This window comes from Artemia sp. Qi Xiang Cuo, chromosome 13 (assembly GCF_049724085.1).
Source record: "Artemia sp. Qi Xiang Cuo chromosome 13, ASM4972408v1, whole genome shotgun sequence".
Taxonomy (NCBI): domain Eukaryota; kingdom Metazoa; phylum Arthropoda; class Branchiopoda; order Anostraca; family Artemiidae; genus Artemia; species Artemia sp. Qi Xiang Cuo.
In genome coordinates, this window is record NC_142806.1 from 70,305,390 (window position 1) to 70,331,665 (window position 26,276).

Sequence of the window (26,276 nt, forward strand, 5' to 3'; positions counted from 1 at the left end):
TGAATCCTAGTCTGTTTAAAGCCAAGGACATCTCTCAGATTATTATTGAGAATAGCAATTTCAATGTCAACAAGCGAGGTATTGTAAATCCCATCATGTTCCAATCGATAATTAAAATGGAATGTACTATTCCTGAGATATGATATTTTTCTATTCATTGTATGAAACAAATCAGTCATATTTCCCTATTTGATATATTTCAATTTAGTATGTGAATAGTCACTACATTTAAATGCTTCAAACCATGCATAGTTGATATAATTTAACCCCTTTATAGTCCAGTCGAGTGCTATAGTTTTTAGATCATACGAATGATCCTTTCTCATGATTTAAGTGGTATTTTTGAGAATACAATCGATAAGGCCCACTTCACATGTACCGTCAAATTTGACGCAGGGGGAGAGTTTTGTCCACACGTAACTTCTCGTATTCAAGTAATTTCAGAGAGGATCAGAAATGTTGGACATAAATGTTGTATATAAGTAACTATGAATTGTCAATATCTTCAAAATCGATCCAAGAATCAAAATCAGAATTGAATCCTAGCAACAGAACAAGTAATAGTTTATTATCCCTGCGAATATGTGTCTTCAATATTTTTTCAATTGGATAGATTTCCCAAACATTTTTAACTATTTGCAGTTCTTAGTCAAAAGAGTCACCGATAATCTCTTCTTACTTGGTAACACACAGACGACAAGTATTGGTCTTAATGTCTAGGTTGTATACTACTTCGAGAAGATCGGTGGACAACTAGTTAGTACTTACTTCAAATACATTATTTTTCCTATCAGTTCAAAAAGTATCACAAATATTGAATTTATTGTTCTTCTGGTTAGTCGTTTCATGTGACTACTGTTTACAAAATGTGTCCATCGTATAAAGATCGAAATGGTGAACTTACGTTTATGTAGAGTTGGATAATGATCGATGAGGTCTTTCATTATAAATCAACAAGATTTTATCTAGATCGTGAATTAAAGTCGATGTACTTTTTAATGTACAAATTCTTTAAATTAAAAGTCAAATAGTACTTATCAATCGTTCGGCCAATGTAGCATTCATAGGACTTTGACTTTAATAGATCAGTGTAATATATTTCTCTAGTATTTTTGTAACATGGGGATTAAAAAATTAACTACCGCAATCTGTTTAAATTTTTTTTATATGAATCATGTTCAAAAATACTTTTAATAGCCCGAGTAACTTCAAAAATTCTCTTTAATTGCAATAAAAGTGTATGTGCATGGCGACTATAAACACTCTTTGCTGGAAGAATGTATTTGTGCGCTGTATTGTAACTTCATTGAGGCTCAACTATATTAATTGGATTTGCTTGTACTATATGCACCAGGCAAAAGGCTTTAGTTTTCGATAGTGATTGGCATGAAGTTTAGTATTTCTGTACAGAGTGTTACTTGATTCATTTTTCAGATTTTAACTTAAAGTTTTAGAGTCACTGGTTCAAACATTCATGACTTTTTTTAGAAGGGCTGGTAAGCTTAGAGTACCCACCTCACTAAAATTTGAATAATTATCATTCAAAGCTTCAGTCGTCTTGAAAGTAAACACTTTGTGCAACTTCCACTACCTATTCGTAGACTGGCTGTTGTTTTTGATGGTGGTGGTGGTAGTGGTGAAGTTAACCTGATTCGACTTTAATTGTGTACAGCTCTAATTGGAGTTCGACTGTTTACATAAAGTGACTTAAAATAGTCTTCTTCCCCATATTTCAATGAGTTAAACGTTTATGGTGATAATGATGCTTGCTTCTTTTATTTTTTTAGAACATTTATATCGCTAGTGATACTTTTGGAGAAATTTAATGTATTTACAAAATTGTATATATGATCATCAAGTGGTAATATTGCCTTGAGATCAGTAGTAATATCATTGATTAAATCCAGTAGATATTATCTCGTGCTCTGAATTACAGTCCCTTCCCCATCACTTTCAATTTGAATATAATCACGACCAGTTTCAACGCGATAGACGAAGAGTCGTGCTATTTTTTCACGATATTATTGGGGGCTTACATTTACAAATCTAGATACAATTTAATACAATTCCTTTGTAGTTAATTTTGTTCCAGCAGTAGCAGCACACTCTTGAGGAAATGATTATTTTTCGTGTTCAATACCAGCAGCAGTGGTCATTCATCAATTGAACCTGTGTATGTCCACTTGGCAAAATGCCTCTTGACGTAAAATCAGTTTTTTATCATCCTTAATATTTTCCTTATCAAGGAATTAACTAGGATCGTTCTCGAAGGATTCATCGGGTGAAAGAGCGAGCTTAAGTGCAATTAGTTTATAAAGTTTTGTCCTTCTCTAGAGAAAACTATTTACAAGTCCTTCAATTATTAGCAGTAAAAGTGTGAAAAAACTACTGCCAGCCTGAAGAATTCGTTTCCTTTTAAAATTCGTTCCTTTCTTTTTAGAGGCCCATGTACGTACACGGGAACAATGTTGCTGTTTCTGGCGTTTAACTACTTCTGGCAGTTGAACATTACCCTCGGTCAAATTTAAACAAAATCCAGGTATCGGATTAATAAAGTTATTGTTAAGACCAAGTTTGAGTATTGTTTTCCTCATTGAAAATTTTGAAGTGCTTAGAGCCGCAAACAAATGTCTATTTTCAAGCAGTTTCTGCAGTGCTAAGATAGCAACTCATAGGTTGGTTAAGAGGTCACAGGGAGGTATATTGTAATTTCATTGTCGAAAATATCTGTGACTACACGTATATCCTCGGCTGAATTTTTATGAAGATCTAATAGAATATTAACGTGGTGTTTATTAGTTGACTGATTGAATGCTGAGAGCAAAAATTTAGGGACACCTGAATATATTTATTTATTGAGAGTTATTACCAAGCTAGACTCATAAACAACTCTGTATATGATCTAGTAGTTTCAGTTCAAAACAAGTTCTCGCATACATTTGCTGTAATGAAAGAGATTTTGTAGAACAAGAGTAACGGAAATCTGTTAATGATGAGCACGAACAGTGAACAATGGCAGCATTTTCTGGGACCATTGTTTAATATATTTAGCCGGATCATCAATGATCAGCCAAGAGTTTGGCCCAGAAGCGTTGAAAACATTAAGTTCTTACATGAATTGTATATTCTTTATATCAGTTGTGGTGAGAGACCTCAGTGTTATTTTACCATCTGACTCCTGCCAAATACCACAACATTAGTAGATTTTGTTTGGCTTTCACGAAAATATTTTACTACAATTCTTATTCATTTTTGTTAATACTGTTGTTTTGCCTAATATTGACGGTCCCAACAGAAATGCTCTGAATGGTCATTTTAATTGATACATGCTCTCCTCACAAGTTCACCAGGAGAAATAACCTAAGACCATGGTTGTCTAATGACGAAATATTATTCCTACTACTCCGTTCAAGAAGAAGAAGACGAATAAAGAATACTATTTTCTTTTATTATATGAATAAAAAAAGTAACAATACATTGAAAAAAAGCACATTAACCATGAAAAAAATACACTTCTTTTATATTTCATTAATAAAAAAAATACAACATTTATGTATGCACACTGAGAAAAAACAATTAAACAAATTCACTTTTTTTTGTTTATTTATAGAGAAAAAAATACAACTTTAGATTAAAGCACTTGAAAAAAATATCACTTTTTTTTAATGAAATATTTACAAAAAAATCTGCTCTAAGTAAAAAAAAAGAAAACTTTGATAGTGGCGGTGCGCCCCCCGCTGGCGGCCGCCCCCCCGGCCGCGGCCCCCCCCCAAGGCCGCGAGGCCCCCCCCTCCCCCAAAGGTTTTAGGAAATAATTTACAGGACTTTATTCAAACCGAGAGTTTCCCTATGGATAACACATTCGACCCGGTCTGAAGTTAAATATTGACCAAGAGGGAGGCTAGTCAAACCATCTTGGCAAACATATACCTTGTCGGAAATGGTACTCATGGCAATTTTTTATACATTTGCATCAAAGTTCCAGTAGTTGAGAGTACTAATCGCAAGAACTTTTACTCATTGAACCGTATTTTCAATAAGACAATTCTTATAAATGTCCATGTCGAAATTCTTATCCACATAGTGTGCAGGTACCCCTTTGCAATGTTACTTGATTTCCTCATCGTGTGTCTGCATAAAGTACACCTTCAGACTTTCAAACACACCACTGGAAATCATGCTGCTTCCTGTTTCTGATTGAAAAAATAAAAGTTGATTTGGTACCCAACAGTTTACCAAATCTGAGTAAATACCGTCCCAATCGGTTTAGTCCAACTGTGAGCTGATACATTCACCATCTGCCAAATCATCAAATAGATTTTGAGTTCTTACTGTTAACAATAGAGAATCCGTTTCCCCGTAGCAGACCTCTTCGTGCCCTTTGTCCGACCCCTTGACCCTAGCCAAACTGTAGAAGAATTCTAACTTTAGCTAGTCAGAGATCTCCAGTCTCGTGCTACCTGCAACAATATTTTTATTCAAAACAGTGTGCCTTTTTTTTCCTATTCAATAGTACCCTGTCGGGGGCAATGATTGGGAAAGAGATGCTATTTTTATTGGTAATAATTTGAACATAGTTTTCGAGATAGATTATAATGTCAAAGCGGTTCCTGTTACGAACAATCTTATACGATGTGGCAAAAGCCGAATACAAAATGAATTTTTAAACATTTTCTTCGGCTTCTCTCTTCACTGCAGAACATATGTTGACAAAAGTGTCAAAGAACGTGTTCAGATAGGGTTTTTGACTGAATTGATGCGCTCTGTGAACCTTTGTGACATTTAAACTGTTGTTGCACGTCCATTTTAAAGCTACATTATGGACAACTATATTTTTTTCGGCAGAAGGTCAGCAATAAGTTTTATTTTGAAAGTTTCCAATGCAATCCATTCTCCTCAATTAAATATCTATTGCGAGGGCTAGTAGTCCCTAGTTACAGGTATATTGATGCATGGAACAACAAAATCCCTTACCGAATCGTGAATTTTGATAGGAATCTCTCCATTTATTTCAAAAAACCATCCCCCTCAGCCATTCTTCTCGAAGCAGTCTATGTCGAAGAGATGAAAATCCCAATGGTCATTCAACAATTTATATTACCCTCAATGTCACGCAAAATGTGATATGGCTAAGGGCCGGAGATACTTTAAATTAAGAGGAACTGTATCTAATTTTGTCCCCATCCTCTCTCCTGTTGGATTATTTTCCAAGCTACAATCCCCATGAGAAGCCAATTTCCCATTGGTTGATCTTTCAGTGAGAATGTACACATCATTGTCTTTCAATAGCTGAATTTTTTCCCCATCAATTGTTAGGATGAGGCCCATCACTAGATGAGGAAATTAAAAATATTAGACCAAATCACAATTAAATTCTTAACAGCTTGTGTCTTTCTTTTTACACTTAATATGAGACACAGCTAATATGTCAATCTAAAAATATTGCTTGCAGCTGTCAAACCCTTTTTTACAGTTTTCCTCTCTCAAAACTTTTTTAGAGAAATGTTCCTTGGTGGTGCAACTGCGATCATGTAGGCTATCGTAAAATCAACCAGTCGAATGAGCAATTTACTTTGTAAATCTTGACACGGAACAATAATAATCATAAGGATATATACCGTTGAACGTCAACAAATCATATAAATCATTTGAATATTGTTGCTTGAGAAGGGGAAAGCATTGCAACCGTCATCGTTTTTCTGCACTTGAATTAATTTGCTCAATGATTTGGGGAAAAAACTATAGGAACCAATAAAGTAAATTTTATTTGTGTACTCAACGTTAGCTTCAAAGAATTTCCACACAAATTTTAAAACATGCAACTTTTCCGATGATTGTGGTAAGATTTTGTCGGAAAATTTGGCTCTTTGCAAAGCATCATCACTCAATGCTCCGTTTCTTTGAAGAAAGTCCACTGCTGGTATCACATACTTTAGATCACAGTTAGAGCTAAGTATAAAAACCGGCAGAAAGAGTTGTGGTTCAGTTTTTAAATTACAAGAATTGTCGGCCCACCCCCGAAGGTTACTTTTTCCCATAGAATTGGGGTCAATAATTTGGTTTGGACCGTTCACCATACCTAGCGGAGCATAGACACCTACATATACCGAAAAATTTACCCTTTTCTCCAATGTTTGCTGTTCTTTACCTGATACTTTCAGTGAGTCTCCGATGTGACGCAGTCATGAAGTCAGACTACGTTTCGTTCTTATTAAGGATATTAATAGCTTTTCCATAATACCCTGCTCCTCCAAGCAAAAAAAAATTTTAAAGTTGCTTTTTATTGTCGGAGTCATGAGGTGTCTGTGTGTAGGACCATGCAACTAGTTTTTGTTCTTTAACTCTATTTGGCAGGGATGAGTCTGATAACTCAACTAGTCTTTTTTCAGTATCCTAAGATATCATATCAACTTGTAGCACAGAATTTCAAAAAATTTTAAATTGTAAAATATCTTTCCCTTCTGCTGGCATTTCTATTCATTGATTGCCATGAATTTTGCAATTGCTCATGTGATCCGAGAATGTTCGCTCAGATCTAAATGAGGAAAGGCACATGGGGCAATAGAAACGTTCTCCTTTCGTCCCACCTTGGGATAGGAATCAATTTATTGTTGTAACAGGAAAACAATTATCGTAAGACTTTATATCATTTGGAATTTCGTAAATAATCCTAGCCCGATTGTTTAAATTATCCGCCATTGGTATCCTCACCGAATACACAAATCCTTTTTTATTTGTTTCTTTCCCCCCTCTACAAGTTCTGCTCCTTACAGGAGAACGAGCCCCCCCAACCCAAGATTGGAATGTGCTTTTTCGATTGTGGTTATTTCTTGCAAGGACACCGGATGTGTCTCCTTTAAACAATCAAATTTACTGTAGAGAAATTATTCCCACTATAATGAGAAAGTGCATCGAGATTTTTTACTGTTAAATCTTTTTTTAATGTTTTACGGGCTTCTGCTAAAAAGGCATACTTAAAGCCATGCAGCCCCGTTTGAAATTTGAAACCTTGAACTCCTCCTGTAGTTGTCAATTCTGAGTTGTATGTTATTTTTTTACCCCCCGCCCCTCTTAGAATAAAGTTTTTTTTTAAATCTTCTGATATCCAGATCCATACATTCACTGTAAAAAATGTTGGACCCTCTTCCCCTCTCGTTAAACGTTTCCAAAGTTAATATGAGTTTATTTCCTAGTTGAAAAAGTTGATTTCAAATTTGTTTAGACTAGTGAAAAAATTTTGGTTAACAGTTGAAAAATGAAAATAAAAAATATCACAAGATGTCCCGTTTTGTACTTAAAAATTTTGACTCACTGATACTTTAACCCACCCTTGACCCTCCTTTTTCTGACTTTGAATCTCAATTTTCGCTTAAATTTTATCGATATATCTGTGGAGAAAGTTCACAGGGTCAGTTAAAGTAATGCCCCCGTAAACTGAGGTGTCCTTGGGGGGATTAAAATCTATTTTTTATGTTTTTTTATGACTTAGAGCACACTCTAACGAATAAACTTCTCGTAGTTTTGAGGATATGAAACTATCTTCATGTCCTGTACCGATTTTCACATGATCCAATTCACTAATACTAAAGTTACCGTAAAAAATGCCCCTGGAAGAGTTAGATTGAACAACTTGCATAAGACCATCCATTTGTTATGGTGAAAATTGAAAATACAGGGGGATATTCAATAGTATACCTTCACAAACATTTGCATCTAATGAGAGGAAACAATTACCAGTGACACTTTTAAGACCTGGACCGGGGAAACCAAAAGTATTTAAAGCGTCCCCATAAAACAAGAAAATGAATGGATCAGGTTTTTTTTCTTTGACAAAAGTTTTATCACCATTATATCGCACTTTTCTTTCTTTTTTTTCTTTTTTTTATCAAACTATTTTTATCTTAATTGAATTTTAATTTATAAAAAAAATGCATAATAAATTAAACATTTTTGCAAATATCATTTTTTACAAAAAGCTTAATAATATATTAAAATTATTTCTAATAATACTCATATAACTTCGTACATGCATGCATAAACATGCACGCACACACACGCTAACAAAAACTCACACACGTATACACGCATACACTCGCTTAAATATTCTTACATGTGGAAATTTCGTTTCTCACCCCTTAGCCTATATCCAATAAGCCGATAAAGTTCTGTTGAAACAGCCTAAGATAGAAATATGCCATTAAAAAAGTCTATTTTATTTTTCCTGTGTTAATACCTTTTTTCGTCTAAGATAAAAAACATCTGGTTATTTGAAACCCAACTTTATAACGAAGAATGAACATGCAAATTATACCTGATGGATTAACATTCAATCTTCCTAATAGGTTATTGTGATAAAAGGATTAAATACACGAAAATCTAATTGCTAAAACATATCCCGGAATAAAAATGACTCTTCAAATTTCAACATTGAAATAGTAATTTGTTTATATAGAGTTTATTTCATTAAATAATTGGATTTTTTGCATTAGACAACATCTTGATTAAAAGGGAAATTAGAGGTAAGGATTATAAATCTATAGAAAGTATGATAAAATATTTGCTAGTTCTGTGTTATAAGCACACTTTTATATACTAGTAATTTGGTTGATGGTAGTGAAATAGGATTATTAAAGAATTGTTTAGAAACAAATTTAAGTTTTACTTATCAAAAGTTACGCACTTGAGAAAATTTGCCTTGTTTTTGAAAATACGAAAAGAAAAAAAAATATATACATTTACAAATTCTGACAGCACTTGTAAATCTGAGGTCCCTGGCAAAGCATGAAGAGGAGTGTCTTCTCGATATTTATTAAATGAGACTAACACACTATGAGAATCTATCTATTCTCTCTTTAATTTTCTACAAGGTTGCATAGAGGTTTGTGTTGAGCTGAAACTGGCTTCAGAGGCTCTTAGCTAGGCCATAGAACTTGTATTGGAACTAGCATATCGGGTGACTGAAGGCCTTGCGGCCTGCGTCGGTGTGATATCATCTCATTTTGGTCTGTTTGGATGAGGGGTAATAGCATAAATACACCTCACCATTCTTAAAAAGTAGGAAAAATTATTAATGAAATATTTAAAAAGAAAAGGTTTCAAATTAGAATTTTGGAAGGTAGGGGGATTTCAAAAACATCCCCCCCTATTCTATTTAAGATGATAAAGAAAGATCATTTTAAAAACACAATGGGTAAATGACATTTTACCCACAGTAAATGTAAATTTGGTTCTATTTAAGCTTATAAAGAAAGCTCATTTTAAAAACACGATGGGAAAATGACTTTTTTTTTGAATGAAAAGAACTGTTTCAAGACATTTACAATCGTAATCAAAGGAGAGGGGAGAAGAGATTTTATTTAAATAGAAAAAATAACTTACTTAGCGTTTACTATCGGATATACTCATTATATTTTAATATTGTGTATTGTTGGAGGGGAGGGGGCTAAGTCCCCCTGAAATTTGAATTTACTAATAAAATAATTTTTTTTTATGCAAAGCTTTTAAAATGTATATACCTAAATTAAGAGATACTTAAAATCACAGAAAAAGGAAGAAAGATACTCCTAGAAATAGCCTAAACTAAAAATATTGAGTATATAAAGAGTCCGTCCTCTAGCCTATATCTCACCTTATACGCTTAAGTTTTTCTTTAGAATTTTCAAAAAAGATATCTATTCTACCCCTCTTTTTTGAATATTTACTAAAATTGAAATACATGGACTGTTTAATATTTAAAAGAAGGAAGCTTTTTAAAAGAGCTAACAGCACGGTGAAAAAAAGCGTAAGTAAGGAAATTCTTCCTTAACTTAATGACGAGACAAAAAAAAATTTCTTTTTATTATAATAATTAGAAAATTTTACTCACCAGAAATCGCTTAGAATATTCTATATCTATGTAAATGATTGCAAAAATATTGATACTGGTAGATTGAATGAACTATTCAAACTGTAGAAAATTCTAATCTGAAACCTGAATATATACAAAAAATAATTGATATATATTGGCAGCTAAACAAGACGAACTGGTTTCCTACAGCACAGGAAGGAACGTAAAGGCCCCAAGTCCATAGTTAAATGCTCTGGAAAGGTGTCATGGAACGTAAAGGCCCAGAATCTTATAGTTGACCCAGAAACTTGTCTGCTTGGCCCAGAAACATGTCTGGTTGGCCCGGAAACTTGTCTGGTAGGTTTTGTATAATTCCATATTCAATTGAAAACAATAGCAATAATCAGTCTGGTGGAAAGGTGCCAGGGAATGTAAAGTGATGGAAATACACCGGAAGGAACATAACCTACGCAAAGTATAAGGTAACATACTACTGCACTTCAAGTAAAAGTTCAAAAAAAAGATAATGGGAACATCTTTCTGAAAAAAGGTAAAATAGGGTACGGCAAGAGAGGAGACTCCCCCGTGCAAGATATTAAAACGTGCAAACTGTGCAAAAATAATATTACAATCACGAAAAAAAATAGTTGGGCAAAAAAAAGCTTTTAGTACCTTATCCCCCTGGGAAATGGCACCTTATCCAACAAGGCTTTTGGAACCTTAAGCCAGTTCAAATCTCAAAAGTGAAACTGCTAAGATGAAAATTGATAATGTTGATTGAATATTCTTATGCTTATACTAAGGGAGATAGCCGTCCTAGCTGAGTGGATTGGTGCGCTGGATATAGGATTCTTTGACCGACGGTTCGAATCCTAGTGTATCCAATTATTTAGTTTGGGACGGGGGTCAGAGGTGTACTCTTTAAGTTCAGCCAGAGTCCAACCAGCTTTAAATGGGTACCTGGAGAAACCTGGGTAAGGTAAACAGGAAGGGAGTGCGAAAGTACAGGATGGTTGGCCCCCAACCCCCCTTTGCAATTTCTCGCTGAAGGGCCGAGAAACGGATATCAGCACCGCCGGTAGGGACTGTAAAGTACAAAGCCATATTTTTTACCTTTACCTTATACTAGGGGAGAGGGAAAGAAAAAAATTTGCAAACAAATATCTGGAAAAGTATCGAGACAGTAATTAGCCTTGGTGAGTAGCCGCTAAACAGGAAGGTAAACAGGAAGGGTGTGCGAAAGTACAGGATGGTTGGCCCCCAACCCCCCATTGCACTTTCTCGCTGAAGGGCCGAGAAACGGATATCAGCACCACCGGTAGGGACTGTAAAGTACAATGCCATATTTTTTTCCGTTACCTTATACTAGGGGAGATGGAAAGAAAAAAAAATGCAAACAAATATCTGCAAAAGTATCGAGACAGTAATTAGCATAGGTGAGTAGCCGCTAAATAGGAAGGTAAACAGGAAGGGCTTGCGAAAGCACAGGATGGTTGGCCCCCAACCCCCATTGCACTTTCTCTCTGAAGGGCCGAGAAACGGATATCAGCACCACCGGTAGGGACTGTAAAGTACAATGCCATATTTTTTACCGTTACATTATACTAGGGGAGATGGAAAGAAAAAAATTTGCAAACAAATATCTGCAAAAGTATCGAGACAGTATTTAGCATAGGTGAGTAGCCGCTAAACAGGAAGATAAACAGGAAGGGTGTGCGAAAGTACAGGATGTTTGGCCACCAACCCCCCATTGCACTTTCTCGCTGAAGGGTCGAGAAACGGATATCAGCACCGCCGGTAGGGACTGTAAAGTACAATGCCATATTTTTTACCTTTACCTTATGCTAGGGGAGATGGAAAGAAAAAAATTTGCAAACAAATATCTGCAAAAGTATCGAGACAGTAATTAGCATAGGTGAGTAGCCGCTAAACAGGAAGTTAAACAGGAAGGGTGTGCGAAAGTACAGGATGTTTGGCCACCAGCCCCCCATTGCACTTTCTCGCTGAAGGGCCTAGAAACGGATATCAGCACCGCCGGTAGGGACTGTAAAGTACAATGCCATATTTTTTACCTTTACCTTATGCTAGGGGAGAGGGAAAGAAAAAAAATTGCAAACAAATATCTGCAAAAGTATCGAGACAGTAATTAGCATAGGTGAGTAGCCGCTAAACAGGAAGGTAAACAGGAAGGGTATGCGAAAGTACAGGATGGTTTGCCCCTAGCCCCCCCATTGCACTTTTCTCGCTGAAGGGCCGAAAAACGGATATCAGCACCGCCGGTAGGGACTGTAAAGTACAATGCCATATTTTTTACCGTTACATTATACTAGGGGAGATGGAAAAAAAAAATTTGCAAACAAATATCTGCAAAAGTATCGAGACAGTAATTAGCATAGGTGAGTAGCCGCATAAAATGTTGACTTCCAGGTGATTTGCTCAAACATAGTTTATGGGACAGGAGAAGAGAAAATTTCAATGAACAACTATAGGCTACTATACAATCTGGTAGAGTTGATTTCCGTTTTCAGGGTTGGCGTAAATTCTGTATACCTTGCAGCAGATGTAGCGTCATGACCATTTTTAATTCACATATGAATCAAACTTTTTGAGCTATATAATACAACATCAAAAATCAAATCATCATAGTTTCTGCAGAAGCGTACAATGGTGAACATAAGAATGAGATTGGTACGAATATTGTGATGTTTCTTACTTCTTCTTTACTAAGAATACTGTTCTTGAATATGACAGTATTTTATGTGCCTCATAGAAACACTGGATCTCATGCTTGTTTCTCTTTGCCTTTTATGGCAGTGAAGTGCTAAAAACTGAGGATCTGTGCTTTTGCCTATTTTGACCCTTGTGCAGTCTCTGTGTCTTATAGCCTGTTTCACTAGGGCGTCATTCAAGACAGTCACTCATAGAGGAGGAGGGGGGTTTTCCATTGCTAAAGCTACTGTTTAAGAATATGAAGCAGCATCATTTTAAAAAGGTGGTTTTTTTGGGGGTCTGGGGGGCACTTGAGGACCGTTTGGGCCTTTGGGCGCCGGGTGGACCTTTGGGGGCCGGGGGAGGGCCTTTGGGGGTCCGGGGGGCCAGTTGGGAGCCTGGGGGACATTTGTGGACCGGTGGAGGGCCTTTGGTACCCCGTTGGGCTTTTGGGAGCTCGAGGGTCGTTTGGGGGGCCCGGGGATGGCCGTTGAGGGTCTGGGGTGGGCCTTTGGGGGCGCCGGTGGCCCTTTGGGAGCTTGGGGGACCTTTTAGTGTCTGGGGGGACAGTTGGGGGCCTGGGGGACATTTGGGGACCGGTGGAGGGCCTTTGGGAGCTTGGGGGGCCTTTGAGGACCGGGGGCTTCCTTCGGGGTTCGGGTAGGAGGATTGGAACCCTTTGGGGTTGGGTTAGAGGACCTCACAACACTGTTCAAATGAAACTTTTGTATTATAACGACCACAGAGTTTCACCATTAAATTCTCTTCTAAAATCTCTTCAAAAATCTTCTTTTAAAATGTCTCTATCTGTTTCGCCGAAATAGTTCAATAACCTGTCTAAAACGGTTTCGCCCAAATAATCCCTAAACACAAATTCAGTGTGTTCCTTTGTTATTGGCATCTCTGTGCTAACACATTTTAAATTAATAGGAAACCTTCTCGCGCGCTAAAACAATTCATCTCTAAGATGTTTCTTGCCTAATTGTGTCCATGGCCTTTGGTTATTAATATCCTTTGGAGTTCCATCAGTAGAACTGTTCCCGAGGCAAAGACATTAATGAATTGGATCTATTCCTGGAGCAGTACCTGTCAGACATTACTAAACTTTGCCCGGAAATAATTTGATTAATGACTGACAGCAAAGTGAGAAAAATATTGTTTTCCATTCTCACCGACAAAAACCATGAAACATACATAAATTGCTGCTGACATCCTAGAATGTGAGAAAGTTCCTGTTTTTTCATTCTCACTGACAAAACCATAAAACCATACATAAATGTGACAAAATTCATGTTTTTCAAATTCTCACTGACAAAAACCATAAAACATCCTGTTTTTTCATTCTCACTGACAAAAACCATAAAACCATCCATAAATGTGACAAAATTCCTGTTTTTCAAATTCTCACTGACAAAAACCATAAAACATCCAGTTTTTCAAATTCTCACTGACAAAGTCCATAAAAACATACAAAAATGTGACAAAATTCCTGTTTTTCAAATTCTCACTTACAAAAACCATAAACCCCGTGGTTCTCGTGCCAATATATGGTTTTAAAAAAAGTTATCGGTGGCAGCAGGGGTGAGGGGTGGGGGCTTTAGGGTCACCTCTACTCACATTTTTTACCTTTACCTTATACTAGGGGAGAGGGAAAGAAAAAAATTTGCAAACAAATATCTGAAAAAGTATCGAGACAGTAACCTGGTTAATTTAAACCTGGTTAAGGTAAACAGGAAGGGTGTGCGAAAGTACAGGATGGTTGGCCCCCAACCCCCCTTTGCACTTTCTCGCTGAATATTCCACCTAAATATACTACCTGATATATTCTACCTGAATATTTACCTAAATATCTGGAAAAGTATCGAGACAGTAATGAGCATAGGTGAGTAGCCGCTAAACAGGAAGGTAAACAGGAAGGGTGTGCGAAAGTACAGGATGGTTGGCCCCCAACCCCCCATTGCACTTTCTCGCTGAAGGGCCGAGAAACGGATATCAGCACCACCGGTAGGGACTGTAAAGTACAATGCCATATTTTTTTCCGTTACCTTATACTAGGGGAGATGGAAAGAAAAAAAAATGCAAACAAATATCTGCAAAAGTATCGAGACAGTAATTAGCATAGGTGAGTAGCCGCTAAACAGGAAGGTAAACAGGAAGGGTGTGCGAAAGTACAGGATGGTTGGCCCCAAACCCCCATTGCACTTTCTCGCTGAAGGGCCGAGAAACGGATATCAGCACCACCGGTAGGGACTGTAAAGTACAATGCCATATTTTTTACCGTTACCTTATACTAGGGGAGATCGAAAGAAAAAAAAATGCAAACAAATATCTGGAAAAGTATCGAGACAGTAATTAGCATAGGTGAGTAGCCGCTAAACAGGAAGGTAAACAGGAAGGGTGTGCGAAAGTACAGGATGGTTGGCCCCCAACCCCCATTGCACTTTCTCTCTGAAGGGCCGAGAAACGGATATCAGCACCTCCGGTAGGGACTGTAAAGTACAATGCCATATTTTTTACCTTTACCTTATGCTAGGGGAGAGGGAAAGAAAAAAAATTGCAAACAAATATCTGCAAAAGTATCGAGACAGTAATTAGCATAGGTGAGTAGCCGCTAAACAGGAAGGTAAACAGGAAGGGTATGCGAAAGTACAGGATGGTTTGCCCCTAGCCCCCATTGCACTTTCTCTCTGAAGGGCCGAGAAACGGATATCAGCACCGCCGGTAGGGACTGTAAAGTACAATGCCATATTTTTTACCTTTACCTTATACTAGGGGAGAGGGAAAGAAAAAAATTTGCAAACAAATATCTGCAAAAGTATCAAGACAGTAATTAGCATAGGTGAGTAGCCGCTAAACAGGAAGGTAAACAGGAAAGGTGTGCGAAAGTACAGGATGGTTGGCCCCCAACCCCCCCATTGCACTTTCTCGCTGAAGGGCTGAGAAACGGATACCAGCACCGCCGGTAGGGACTGTAAAGTAGCCTACAATGCCATATTTTTTACCGTTACCTTATACTAGGGGAGATGAAACAAAAAAATTGCAAACAAATATCTGCAAAAGTATCGAGACAGTAATTAGCATAGGTGAGTAGCCGCATAAAATGTTGACATCCAGGTGATTTGCTCAAACATAGTTTGTGGGACAGGAGAAGAGAAAATTTCAATAAACAACTATACTATACAATCTGGTAGAGTGGATTTCCGTTTTCAGGGTTGGCGTAAATTCTGTATACCTTGCAGCAGATGTAGCGTCATGACCATTTTTAATTCACATATGAATCAAACTTTTTGAGCTTTATAATACAACATCAAAAATCAAATCATCATAGTTTCTGCAGAAGCGTACAATGGTGAACATGAGAATGAGACTGGTACGAATATTTTGATGTTTCTTACTTCTTCTTTACTAAGAATACTGTTCTTGAATATGGCAGTATTTTATGTGCCTCATAGAAACACTGGATCTCATGCTTGTTTCTTTTTGCCTTTTATGGCAGTGAAGTGCTCAAAACTGAGAATCTGTGGTTTTGCCTTTTTTGACCCTTGTGCAGTCTCTGTGTCTTATAGCCTGTTTCACTAGGGCGTCATTCAAGACAGTCACTCATAGAGGAGGAGGGGGGTTTTCCATTGCTAAAGCTACTGTTTAAGAATATGAAGCAGCATCATTTTAAAAAGGTTGATAACGGATGGGTTTAAACTTAAGACTTTTAGTTACTTTTTATATTTCCCATTTAATTTTCCTGTTTTTGGTGTTATTGGGTAGTTGTGACTTCAACATTTTATCCATACAATAAGACAGCCAACTTATCCATTGTGACCAATAATATCTAATGGCCTTTTCACCATTTCCATACAGGAATGGTGAAAAAAGGGCCACCCCACGCAGGTACAAATCAGGGAGATGCTCCTCCACTACTAAGGATACCGATCCTGTTTATATTATGGTGAAAGTAGGTTGACAACATACTGGTTAAAGCTTTTAAATTTCCATAATTAAATCGAGTTATCCTTTTTTCTAATGGGAAGTTTTTTTTTCGTGCAATCAATGAGACGCTCATTCTGTATTTATGTATCATAGCCTATGTTACAGGACCACTATTCCAGCTGGGCCCCTACATAGAGGATGGAACTGTTTTCCTCCCCAAAATCTTAAGATGGTTTAATTTTTCCCCAAATCTATTAACTTTTCAATAAAAAGTGTTTAGTTTTTTTATTTTTTGAATGTATGCTTTATCCAAAATGTTACTCTCCCCCTAGAATTATTTCCCATGTGCATGTTTGAATCCAGCCTAGCCTTTTTTTCTTCTTTTTTTTTAATATGTGGCCCATGTATTAATTCCGCATTGAATGTGAATCAAAGAATAAAGTTGATTGAATTTTCTTTTACACAATACTTTGTCAGCTTATTTGAATGATCTAACCAACTTGAATTTTTATTTCTTGATGTTCAATTGAGCAAATAAAAATAAGTAAAAAGTGAAGCTCAAAAATATCTCAAAACGGACACTAAGGTTTCGCTTAAGTCTTTTTGTGTTCTTTTTTCTTGTGTAAATAAAAAAAATATATATATTTAAAACTTGCGATGGTTGGGCTCAATTAGAATAATTTTCTAACTCTTAGACTAACTCATTGTCAAGCTTAAAAAAGGATGAAAAATTTTAGAGTTGATTCCATGTAGAATATTTAATTTTTATATCCCTGTCAAAAACAGAGTTCTCTGATGGGGGGAGGGGATATTTGCTCAACTTGGGTCCTTTTCTTAAGGCGGATTTATTATGGACTTATAAATTCATAAAATTTAATCTAACAGCAAGTTAAATTTTCAATTTATGTTTCTTCATTAATCATTCTATGTTTCGATATACCATGCTTACCGTTTTGTTTAGACATTGTTGTCCTTTAAATTTTACATCCATTTCGTTTTGGTTAATCATCTGTTCGTCCCTTTTTAAACCTTATATCGTCATCGTTTGAAGCTAAGGTTGATTATATTTACTAGTTCATTATTTAAAATGAGAAATATTTATTTCTGCTTAAATAAGTAATGTCAGTAAATCAATTCTCTTCTATTAATATTTTTCAATCTTTGTCCTAATTGTTTCTTCTTATTTCAGACTTTGGGTTTAAGCCTTTTTGTCGCGTCAGCTCTTGCTGCACCTAAACGTAAGTCGTTTTTTTCCTCCTTTTGTATTTTGTTTTTTATTCGATTACGCCTATGTTGCTTATATTTACTATTCTTTACTTACCATCAATACTTATGTTGTTGTTTTTTCTGGTACTTTTTAATATTTTTTTTTAATCTTCAGTTTATAGTGGTCAAAAATTTAATTTATCATTTTTGTATATCGAAAAACAGCTAATTTTATTTATACTTAGTTATATTAGACAAGGTCGTACCCAGGATTTTTTGTCGGAGGGGGTTTAAAGATTGAGTTCGGAGGGGGGAGTATACAAAAAAAAAATTCAAAAAACGCATACAAAATTTGTTTATATCCATTTTTTACGTTTTTACGAGTCAACAAAAATTTCGGGATGGGTTCAAACCCCCCTAACCCCCCCTGGGTACGGCCTTGATATTAGAATAGATTTAAGGGAAATAAGAAAAAAAATTATGTTTCTTATAAGCGGTACACCACCGACGGTATGATGGTTTCTTAAACTGTTCTATTTAAGGCTTATTTTTAAATTACCTAACAAAACCAAAATTACAAAAAAAACTTCTACATTTTCTTATAAATGACCTTTTATATAAACTTTTATGCCTGAAAACCACAACTTTACACATTTTTCTTTTGGCTGTCTCAAATTATGAAGTTTTTAGAGCAGTGTCATATTGTTGCTGGCATTGCAGAGTTGAATGATTAAAATAAATAAGCAAAACTAATTGGTCAAATTTGACGACACTTTTCGTCGGTGAAAAGTCAAAAAAATAACATTCTGTTAACTCTAAAAAAAAACAACTACATATTAGAAGTAAAGTCAAACCTTTTTAAGTTGCTTGGTCGCTTATCTTTTTTGATTACATACTGCTCATTTTTCAACCACGTTCCTCCTTCTTACATTATCAAAAATAGTGGTTCTAATCAATTCCTAATTCAGGTTATAATTCAGATTCCTTAATTTCTAATTAAGTATTTGGTTGAGCAAGTCTTCACTAGAGCGGTGAAAAAAAAAAATCAAATTCCATTTTCACTGTCCTTGGTACTCAAAGCCCTTATTCAGCGGGATACAATCTCTATCCTATGGTATCGAACAATACAATTTTAATAAATGGAAATTTTCTAAAATTAAAGCTACTCTATGATTAGTTTATGATTTTTGTTAGTATATTAGCTACTCTTTAGTAGTTTATGACTAGGTTCCACCGGGAGCTCTATAAATTATAGTTACAGTTTTAGACTGTTATAGTCATATACATATATATAGTTGTAGTTATAGAGAGTTATGGCCAGTTATAGTTATAGACCCTACATGGAAGAGGAATATTTGTACGCTAACTTGAAATACTTAGCGTTCTAACCTACTTGCGCTCTTGGAAAAAAAAGTAATAATATTGATAACAACAAAGACACGAAGAACAATAGGGAAATATTTTTGTAAGACAGTGGAGATAATTTGAATGAATTTTTTGGCCCTATGTCCAAGGGCCGTCCTCAGCACGACAAAAAATATATAAAAGAAAAAGACTTACAACAACATGCGACCAATCAAAACCAAAAATTAAAATTGCGACCAAAAATTAATTGGTCGCATGTTGTTGTGAGTCTTTTTTCTTTTATTTATTTTTTTTTCTTTCTGAGGACGGCCCTTGGACATAGGGCCAAAATATTCATTTAAATTATCTTCACTGTCTTGCAAAAAGATTTCCCTATTGTTCTTCATGCTTTTGTTGCTTTTTATGGAAAGACAGTGTGGTCTTCGTCGATATTTTTGATAACAACCGGTGCCTCTATTCAGGCTGGTATAAGTTATTGAATTTGAGGGAGGTTGTGCGGTTGTTGGTTGTGTTAGGTTGTGCGGTTGTTCATTGCTTAATTAATGTTGGTTCAAAAGCTGTTCAATACGAATCAGTAAATACTGTATGCTCAATGAAAAATAAGCGTCATGATACTGCATGTAGAAACCATAACATATAAACACAATTCGTGGTTTCCAAAAAAGTTCCAAAAAAGTTCCTTACGTCACGAAGTTTCGACTAAATATGCCCTTTACTTTTGCAAAGGCAATACGGTATGTAGTATATTTTTTAATAACAGAAATTTTCCTGAAGGTTAGCGAGGAAAAAATTATGAGGGAGATGGGTGTCGACATATATAAAAATATTTTAGGCAACCTTTTTTTTTAACAGCCTCCCCTCCAAGAGGAAGACTGAAGAAGCAACAATTCACCGATAGAATTTAAAGTGTAAGTGTTGATAATTTATTTGATTGAATTTCAATCTAATCGTGACTATTCTTTCAGCTGACGGCCATGATTATGGACATCATTATCATCATGGAGCATCAAGTTCAAGTGCATATTCTTCTGTAGTAAGCTTACCTTTAGCTAGTAGCTACGGTGGTGCCTCCCAAGGGTAAGTATCTCTTTTTTTGTTATGGTTTTGGATTTCTTGAAAAAGGCAAAAAAGTGAAAAAGAACACCAAATAAACAATAACACAAGTAAGATTTTCGGTCTGGTCTAATGCTATTCAATTTATTTTCAAGTTTTGGCCCTTCATCTTGCTCTGTCTACTTCTTAGCATCAGAACTGACTTGAATTACATAACAAAAGGTTTCTGATTTTTTAAAATCATTTAAATTAAATAAGAGTCTGATCATCAACTTTAACATACTAAACAAAGTAATTATTTTCTAATGTTTCATTCGTCTTGTAACCTACTTTCTCTAGTGAGAAAAGATAAGCAAACAGTTTGTAGGGCATGATTTTCATTCTAAAATGTGTTACCAAAATTCTCAAAATTTAGTAGATCAAAAAACAAGTTGGATATCTAAAAGCCAAACGTGTTCTAAGCACAATGTATATTATCAGTCTTACAAAATAATTCGTGCTTACACCTTCGCCCCACTCTTGACCGCATCTTGGAGCTTTCAAGTCAAGGGAGTAGACTATACTTTCTGAAAATCATTTTGAACGAAACCATAAAAAAATCATAAGTTGTTTTGTAAGAAAGGAGAGAGTAATTGAATTTGCACTTCAACTTACAATTGATTTTAAAAAACGAATTCTTTAAACTTAAAGTAAGGAGCAACATTGAAACTTAAAACGAACAGAAATTATTACGTATATGACGGTGGTCAATCAAAAGAAAAATCTTGTAAAATCGTGTTTTTGGGTAGGAATAGATCTAAGATTGGACCGGGGGGGGGGGGGGGCGATTAAAATTTAATTTAGATGTCCTTTGTACTTTAAAGTTTTTCTTATATGTTGTAAAAGTTATGCAAAAATATTTTAGCAAAATTGATAATTTAAAGTGAAAGAAAACAATTTAATATTATATAAAAATAAACATCTTGTTAACGAGCAGACTTTCACGCAGGGAAAACAAGCCTATTCCTAATACTAATTAAAGAAATATCCCATGAACTTGGTCCTGAAATGCACTTTTCTCATACTACACCTCGTCAAAAGATTGCAATTTCAATCTATGAGCTGGTTGAGTTTGAGTAGTGTATTTAGTATGGGGAGTTTTCAAAAAAATAAGGGATTGTAATCTTATTTTATTGTAAATCTTATTTTAAAACATGAAACAAAAAAAACAACAATACAACTATTTCAGCCTTATAAGTTCACTTGGTAGTTGACTGGAAAACTGGAAACTGGAGACTAAAAGAAAAACTAAACTTAAGAAAGTCAGTTAAGAATTCCCCAGTCTCTTTGAACTTGGCATAGAAGAGGTTTTGCTTGGTCTTGAGCTTGCTAAGGGTAAAAATATAGCCCTTCAAAATATATAGGTCCCCTTTACTAAAAATCTTTGGCACTTAAATACCAACCCCTCCTGGAACTGAAACCCCGATCAATAATGCCAATTCCTATCTTTTTTATAAAATTCTCGAGGCCACACTATGTTTTCATTTAAAAAGTAATGCTAAAAAATAAGAAATAAACCGGTATAATTTTTATTCACTTTGTATTTTTGTATGGTTCAAAAAGTATTTTAATTCATCTGCACCTCGCTAGTGTTTTTTTGTTTATCAACCCCTTACATTTATTTATGGAATTCTAAATTATTACCTACGAGCTATTATTGCTGTTTTTATTTTATGTGTAGTTTGCTGTGTATTAATTCTTTGGGAACAAATTCTTAGACACTTTGCATAAATCTATATAAAAGTCTTAAAATATTTGTGAAAAAAATCTTTTACTCATTGTTTATTTATGCATCTAATTACTTTAGAGTTATTAGTTGTAACAAAAACACAAACTGGATGGTTTTATTATCTATAGTAGCCGTTTTTAATAAAAAATATTATATCAGTATTTTGTTATCATAAAATGTAATATTTAAAAATAAAGAAACAAATCCAGAAGAAATACTCACATGCAAGGACTAATTATTTTGTCATTTTACATCACTGATATATAGAGTGATTTAACGATAAAGCTTAGTCTGAATGATACAGCTATACTTCAAAAAGTATAACGGATGCAGAAAAAGGGTTTTTATATGTTTTCCTTTTCAAATTGTTCTTCATAGTTTTTCTTTTGCTAATAATTATCTATATTTCGAATTTTCTACAGGACCCATAAACGGTAGATTCTTTTGATTCAAATTTTTTTTTTAAATAGGTATCTTTTGCTAATTAGCGCTTTTTTATATCTCGACTCTCGTACTAGTCAAATCTTTGAAAAACTCCAAGAAGGCTGTAAGCCTAAATAGTAAACATTATTATGTTTATGGGGGTGAACACTTAAACTTTGAATTTTCAGAGCAAAAAGTTCACAGTTGAACAAAACGGGGTAATATGCATCTAAATATAATGACATTATATGTTTTTACCCTTTTCTTTTTTTTTCTTTTTAGTGATTATTGGGCACCTGCTGCTTTACCTGCAGCCACATCTTATGACGCTCCAGTAGCACCAGCAGCCTCTGCATCTTATGGTGCACCTACTCTTGCTCCAGTTGCTGCATCGTATGCTGATCCTGCAATTTCATCTTATGCTGCTCCTGCTGCACAATCACTTGAAGCCCCAGGAGGTCCAGCAGCAGCATCCTATTCCACACAAGCAGCTCCCCCTGCTACTTCCTATGCTGAACTAGCCACTGCTTCTTATTCTATTCCTGCAGTCCAGTCTTACTCTGCACCAGTTTCACAGCATTCTTACTTTGTGCCTGCTCCACAGCAGTCTTACGCTGAAACTGCTCCTCAGCAATCTTATTCTTCACCTGCTCCCCAGCAGTCATATACTGAACCAGCTCCACAGCAGTCCTATTCTGCACCTTCTCCACCGCAGTCTTACGCTGAACCTTCTCCTCAGCAATCTTATTCTGCAGCTGCTCCACAGCAGTCCTATTCTGAGCCTTCTCCACAGAAGTCTTATTCTGCACCTGCTCCTCAGTAATCTTATTCTGTACCTTCAGCAGAACAGTCTTATTCTGCACCCGTTCAACAGCTATCTTACTCTGCAACCGCTCAAGAGCAGTCTTATTCCGCACCAGCTCCACAGCAGTCTTATTCTGCACCTGCTGCTCAACAATCTTACTCAGCACCTGCAGCAATTCAATCCTATTCAGCAATAGGAGCAGCTCCAGCATACTCTGCACCAGCTCTTGTTGCGGCTCCAGCTTATTCGGCACCTGCTCCACAGCAGTCCTATTACGCACCAGCTCCAAAGCAGTCTTATTCTGCAACTGCTCCACAAAAATCTTATTCTACACACGCTCCTCAACAATCTTACTCAACACTTGCAGCAGCTCCATCCTATTCATCCCTAGCAGCAGCTTCAGCATACTATGCACCAGCTCCAGCCGCTGCCCCATCTTATTCAGTCCCAGCACCAACATATTCTGCACCATCTCCAGCGTATCCTGCTCCTGTTGCTCAACAGTCTTATTCTACACCTGTTCAACATCAATCCATCTCTGCACCCGCTAAACAGCAGTCTTATTCCGCACCAGCTCCACAGCAGTCTTATTCTTCACCTGCTGCTCAACAATCTTACTCAGCACCCACAGCAGCTACATTCTATTCAGCCCCAGCAGTAGCTCCAGTAAACTCAGCACCAGCTCTGGTTGCTGCTCCATCTTATTCGGCATCTGCACCATCTTATTCTGCACCAGCTCATGTTGCTGCACCAACCTACTCTGCTCCTGCACCATCATTTTCTGCTCCAGCTCCAGCATATTCTGCACCTGCTCCATCATATTCTTCCCATGCTCCAGCTCCGGTTTACCATGCTCCAGCCCCAGCCTATCATGCTCCAGCCCCAGTATACCATGCTCCATCTTCATATTCTGCCCCTGCCCTTCCTTCATTTTCAGCTCCTCTTTCGGCTTCATATGGAGTTCCCTCTTCAGGGTGAGTGTTTTATGGAGTTCCAATTATTCATTTATTTATTTCTTACCCGTCGTACAATAAAAAAATACACAGAGACAGAGTACATAGAGAAAAGGACAAAAAAGTAATAAGAGAAAGAAAAAAAAGAGTGCATGTCTGTTAGACTACCGCAATAATAAGGTAATTGACAAATTTAGCGTTTGTATTGCTTCCAAGCCAAAATTTACAACATACGAGAATCATCAACTAAATCCCTAATAAAAAAAAAACTTTTTACAAATTCAAATTAAAACTATATTGAACATTATCCACATGAACAAGTAAATTGGCTGGAGTAATCAAACACTAAATTAATTGGAATAATCAATTTACACAACCTACATTTTCCGAAAGAGAACAGGAAAACTAAAAACTAATCTTGCTTTGTTTTACTGTTATTAACCAATGGTCAATTTTATAAAAAAGAGTTTATAAGAATTCCAAAATACTGCTAAATAATTTCCAGATGTAATTTGTTTCTGTTTTATTTTTTGTAGAAGGAGTCATATCTTTTGAAAATCTTTGCTTGAAAAGTTCAAATGAATTTTTAAAATAATTTTTATTTAGTAATTAGCAATAAATAGCAGTTCCGTTAAAAATATTGAACCATCTTCATTAAAGGTCGGAATTTTTTATTGTTCAGTATCTTTTTATTTTCTTGAGTTTTGAATATGTATATCATTGAACTTAGACATCATTCCACAAGAATAAAAGGAAAATGAAATCCTTTGGGGACAGGCAAAACTCAGCGTTTTATTTTTAGAGATAGGGAGGATGAACAACTTCAGAATCGATGTTAAAAAGTACGGATTAATGGCAATTATGAAAAATTACAATAGAAACTAGAGGTTTTATCTGGGTGGGAGAGGGGGATGTATTTGTCGTTAAAAGATGCCCCCCCTCAATGCACTTATATGGTGCTGATTGCTTTAGGTATTTCATTTTTGTTCTTTATCAAAGATTTAAAAACTTATCATCACAAAAAGTCGTTTACTACCAACCCTCAAAATTTATTATAACCGCAAACTTTATTGGCTTCCAACAGTTCGCAAACTGAGAAAACTGAGAAAAACTGATATTGCTTTTTTCTTTAGCAATTAATGATAGTGAAAAAAAACGGTATAAAATAATTTCGTATGTAGGATACATTCCATCTCAGGAAACGTGGTGATGTATCCGCAAGAATAAGATTGATTTTTCTGTTTCTACGCAGCAAAGGCCTGTATAGGGTCCCCCCATAGACCATTCGAAGGAGTAAAACAATCATGCTTAACTGTAAAAAATCTCCAAATCTCAAATTCGTACGGAATAGGATATCTCCTTTCCCTATCGCGAGTGTTGCAAATAATGCTTCAATTACCTTGCACTTCAAATTTGAGGTCAAACTGAGCCAAGCTAAAAATTTTCGACCCAAAATTATGGTAAATTTAAACTATGCGGAAAACTGAGAATCAGTTTAATATCCAACTCCACAACTATCATTCTGGAACAGAATTAAGTGTGATAACCGACAGTAGTGATTTTATTTTTGAAAGGAGGTTATGTTTTATTTAGAGGTTAAGAGGTAATCCAGGTTTTACTTCAAAATTGGCTCTTGTTCAGCCTTACAAGATCTTTAGTAGATCTTTTAATGATTTTGTACAGTCTTAGCATGATTACCTCAAGTTTCCCGGGAAACAACAACCGTTTCATCTTATTTCTTAATTAATTTTTATTGATTTAATATGGATATCTGAAGAAAAAATATAATCAAGAGAAAAAATATATCGTTAGTTTTATCTTTAAGAATTTTGCCTTGAATTCTAAGATTAGGATTGTCACCCTTCTCATTTTATTTTACAGTTATGGTGCCCCAAAGAAACTTAAATATTCACATGCCGTCCCAAAGAAAGGATACGGAGCCCCAAAGAAAGGATACGGAGCCCCAGAGAAAGGATACGGTGCACCTCAGTCAAAGTACGGTGCTCCAATTTTAACGACATATGGTGCACCATCATTACCCCCTGTTGTTGGATACGGTAGATAAGCAGTCATTGCCGATAAGAAATTTAGCACTAGCTACCGCGCCAAAATACGGTTGTTATAAATATATTTTTTTACTTATAATTAAATCGATATTTTAAATACTTCTTAATCTTGATCGATGTTGTTTACTTTACACAGAAAATAAAGAGCAGGGGCAGTAATACACACGCTGGACGAATA

The 26,276-nt window shown here is 35.8% G+C and overlaps 1 protein-coding gene across 1 annotated transcript; it reads left to right on the top strand.

Annotated features, from left to right (window-relative positions):
* Positions 1–311: 311 nt before the first annotated feature.
* Positions 312–26,097, top strand: LOC148945600 (uncharacterized). Its single transcript, XM_089099095.1, is given in 5 exon segments — positions 312–434; positions 17,649–17,697; positions 19,996–20,107; positions 22,557–24,053; positions 25,914–26,097. Coding segments are annotated over 5 exon segments (1,965 nt in total).
* The last annotated feature ends 179 nt before the right edge of the window (positions 26,098–26,276 follow it).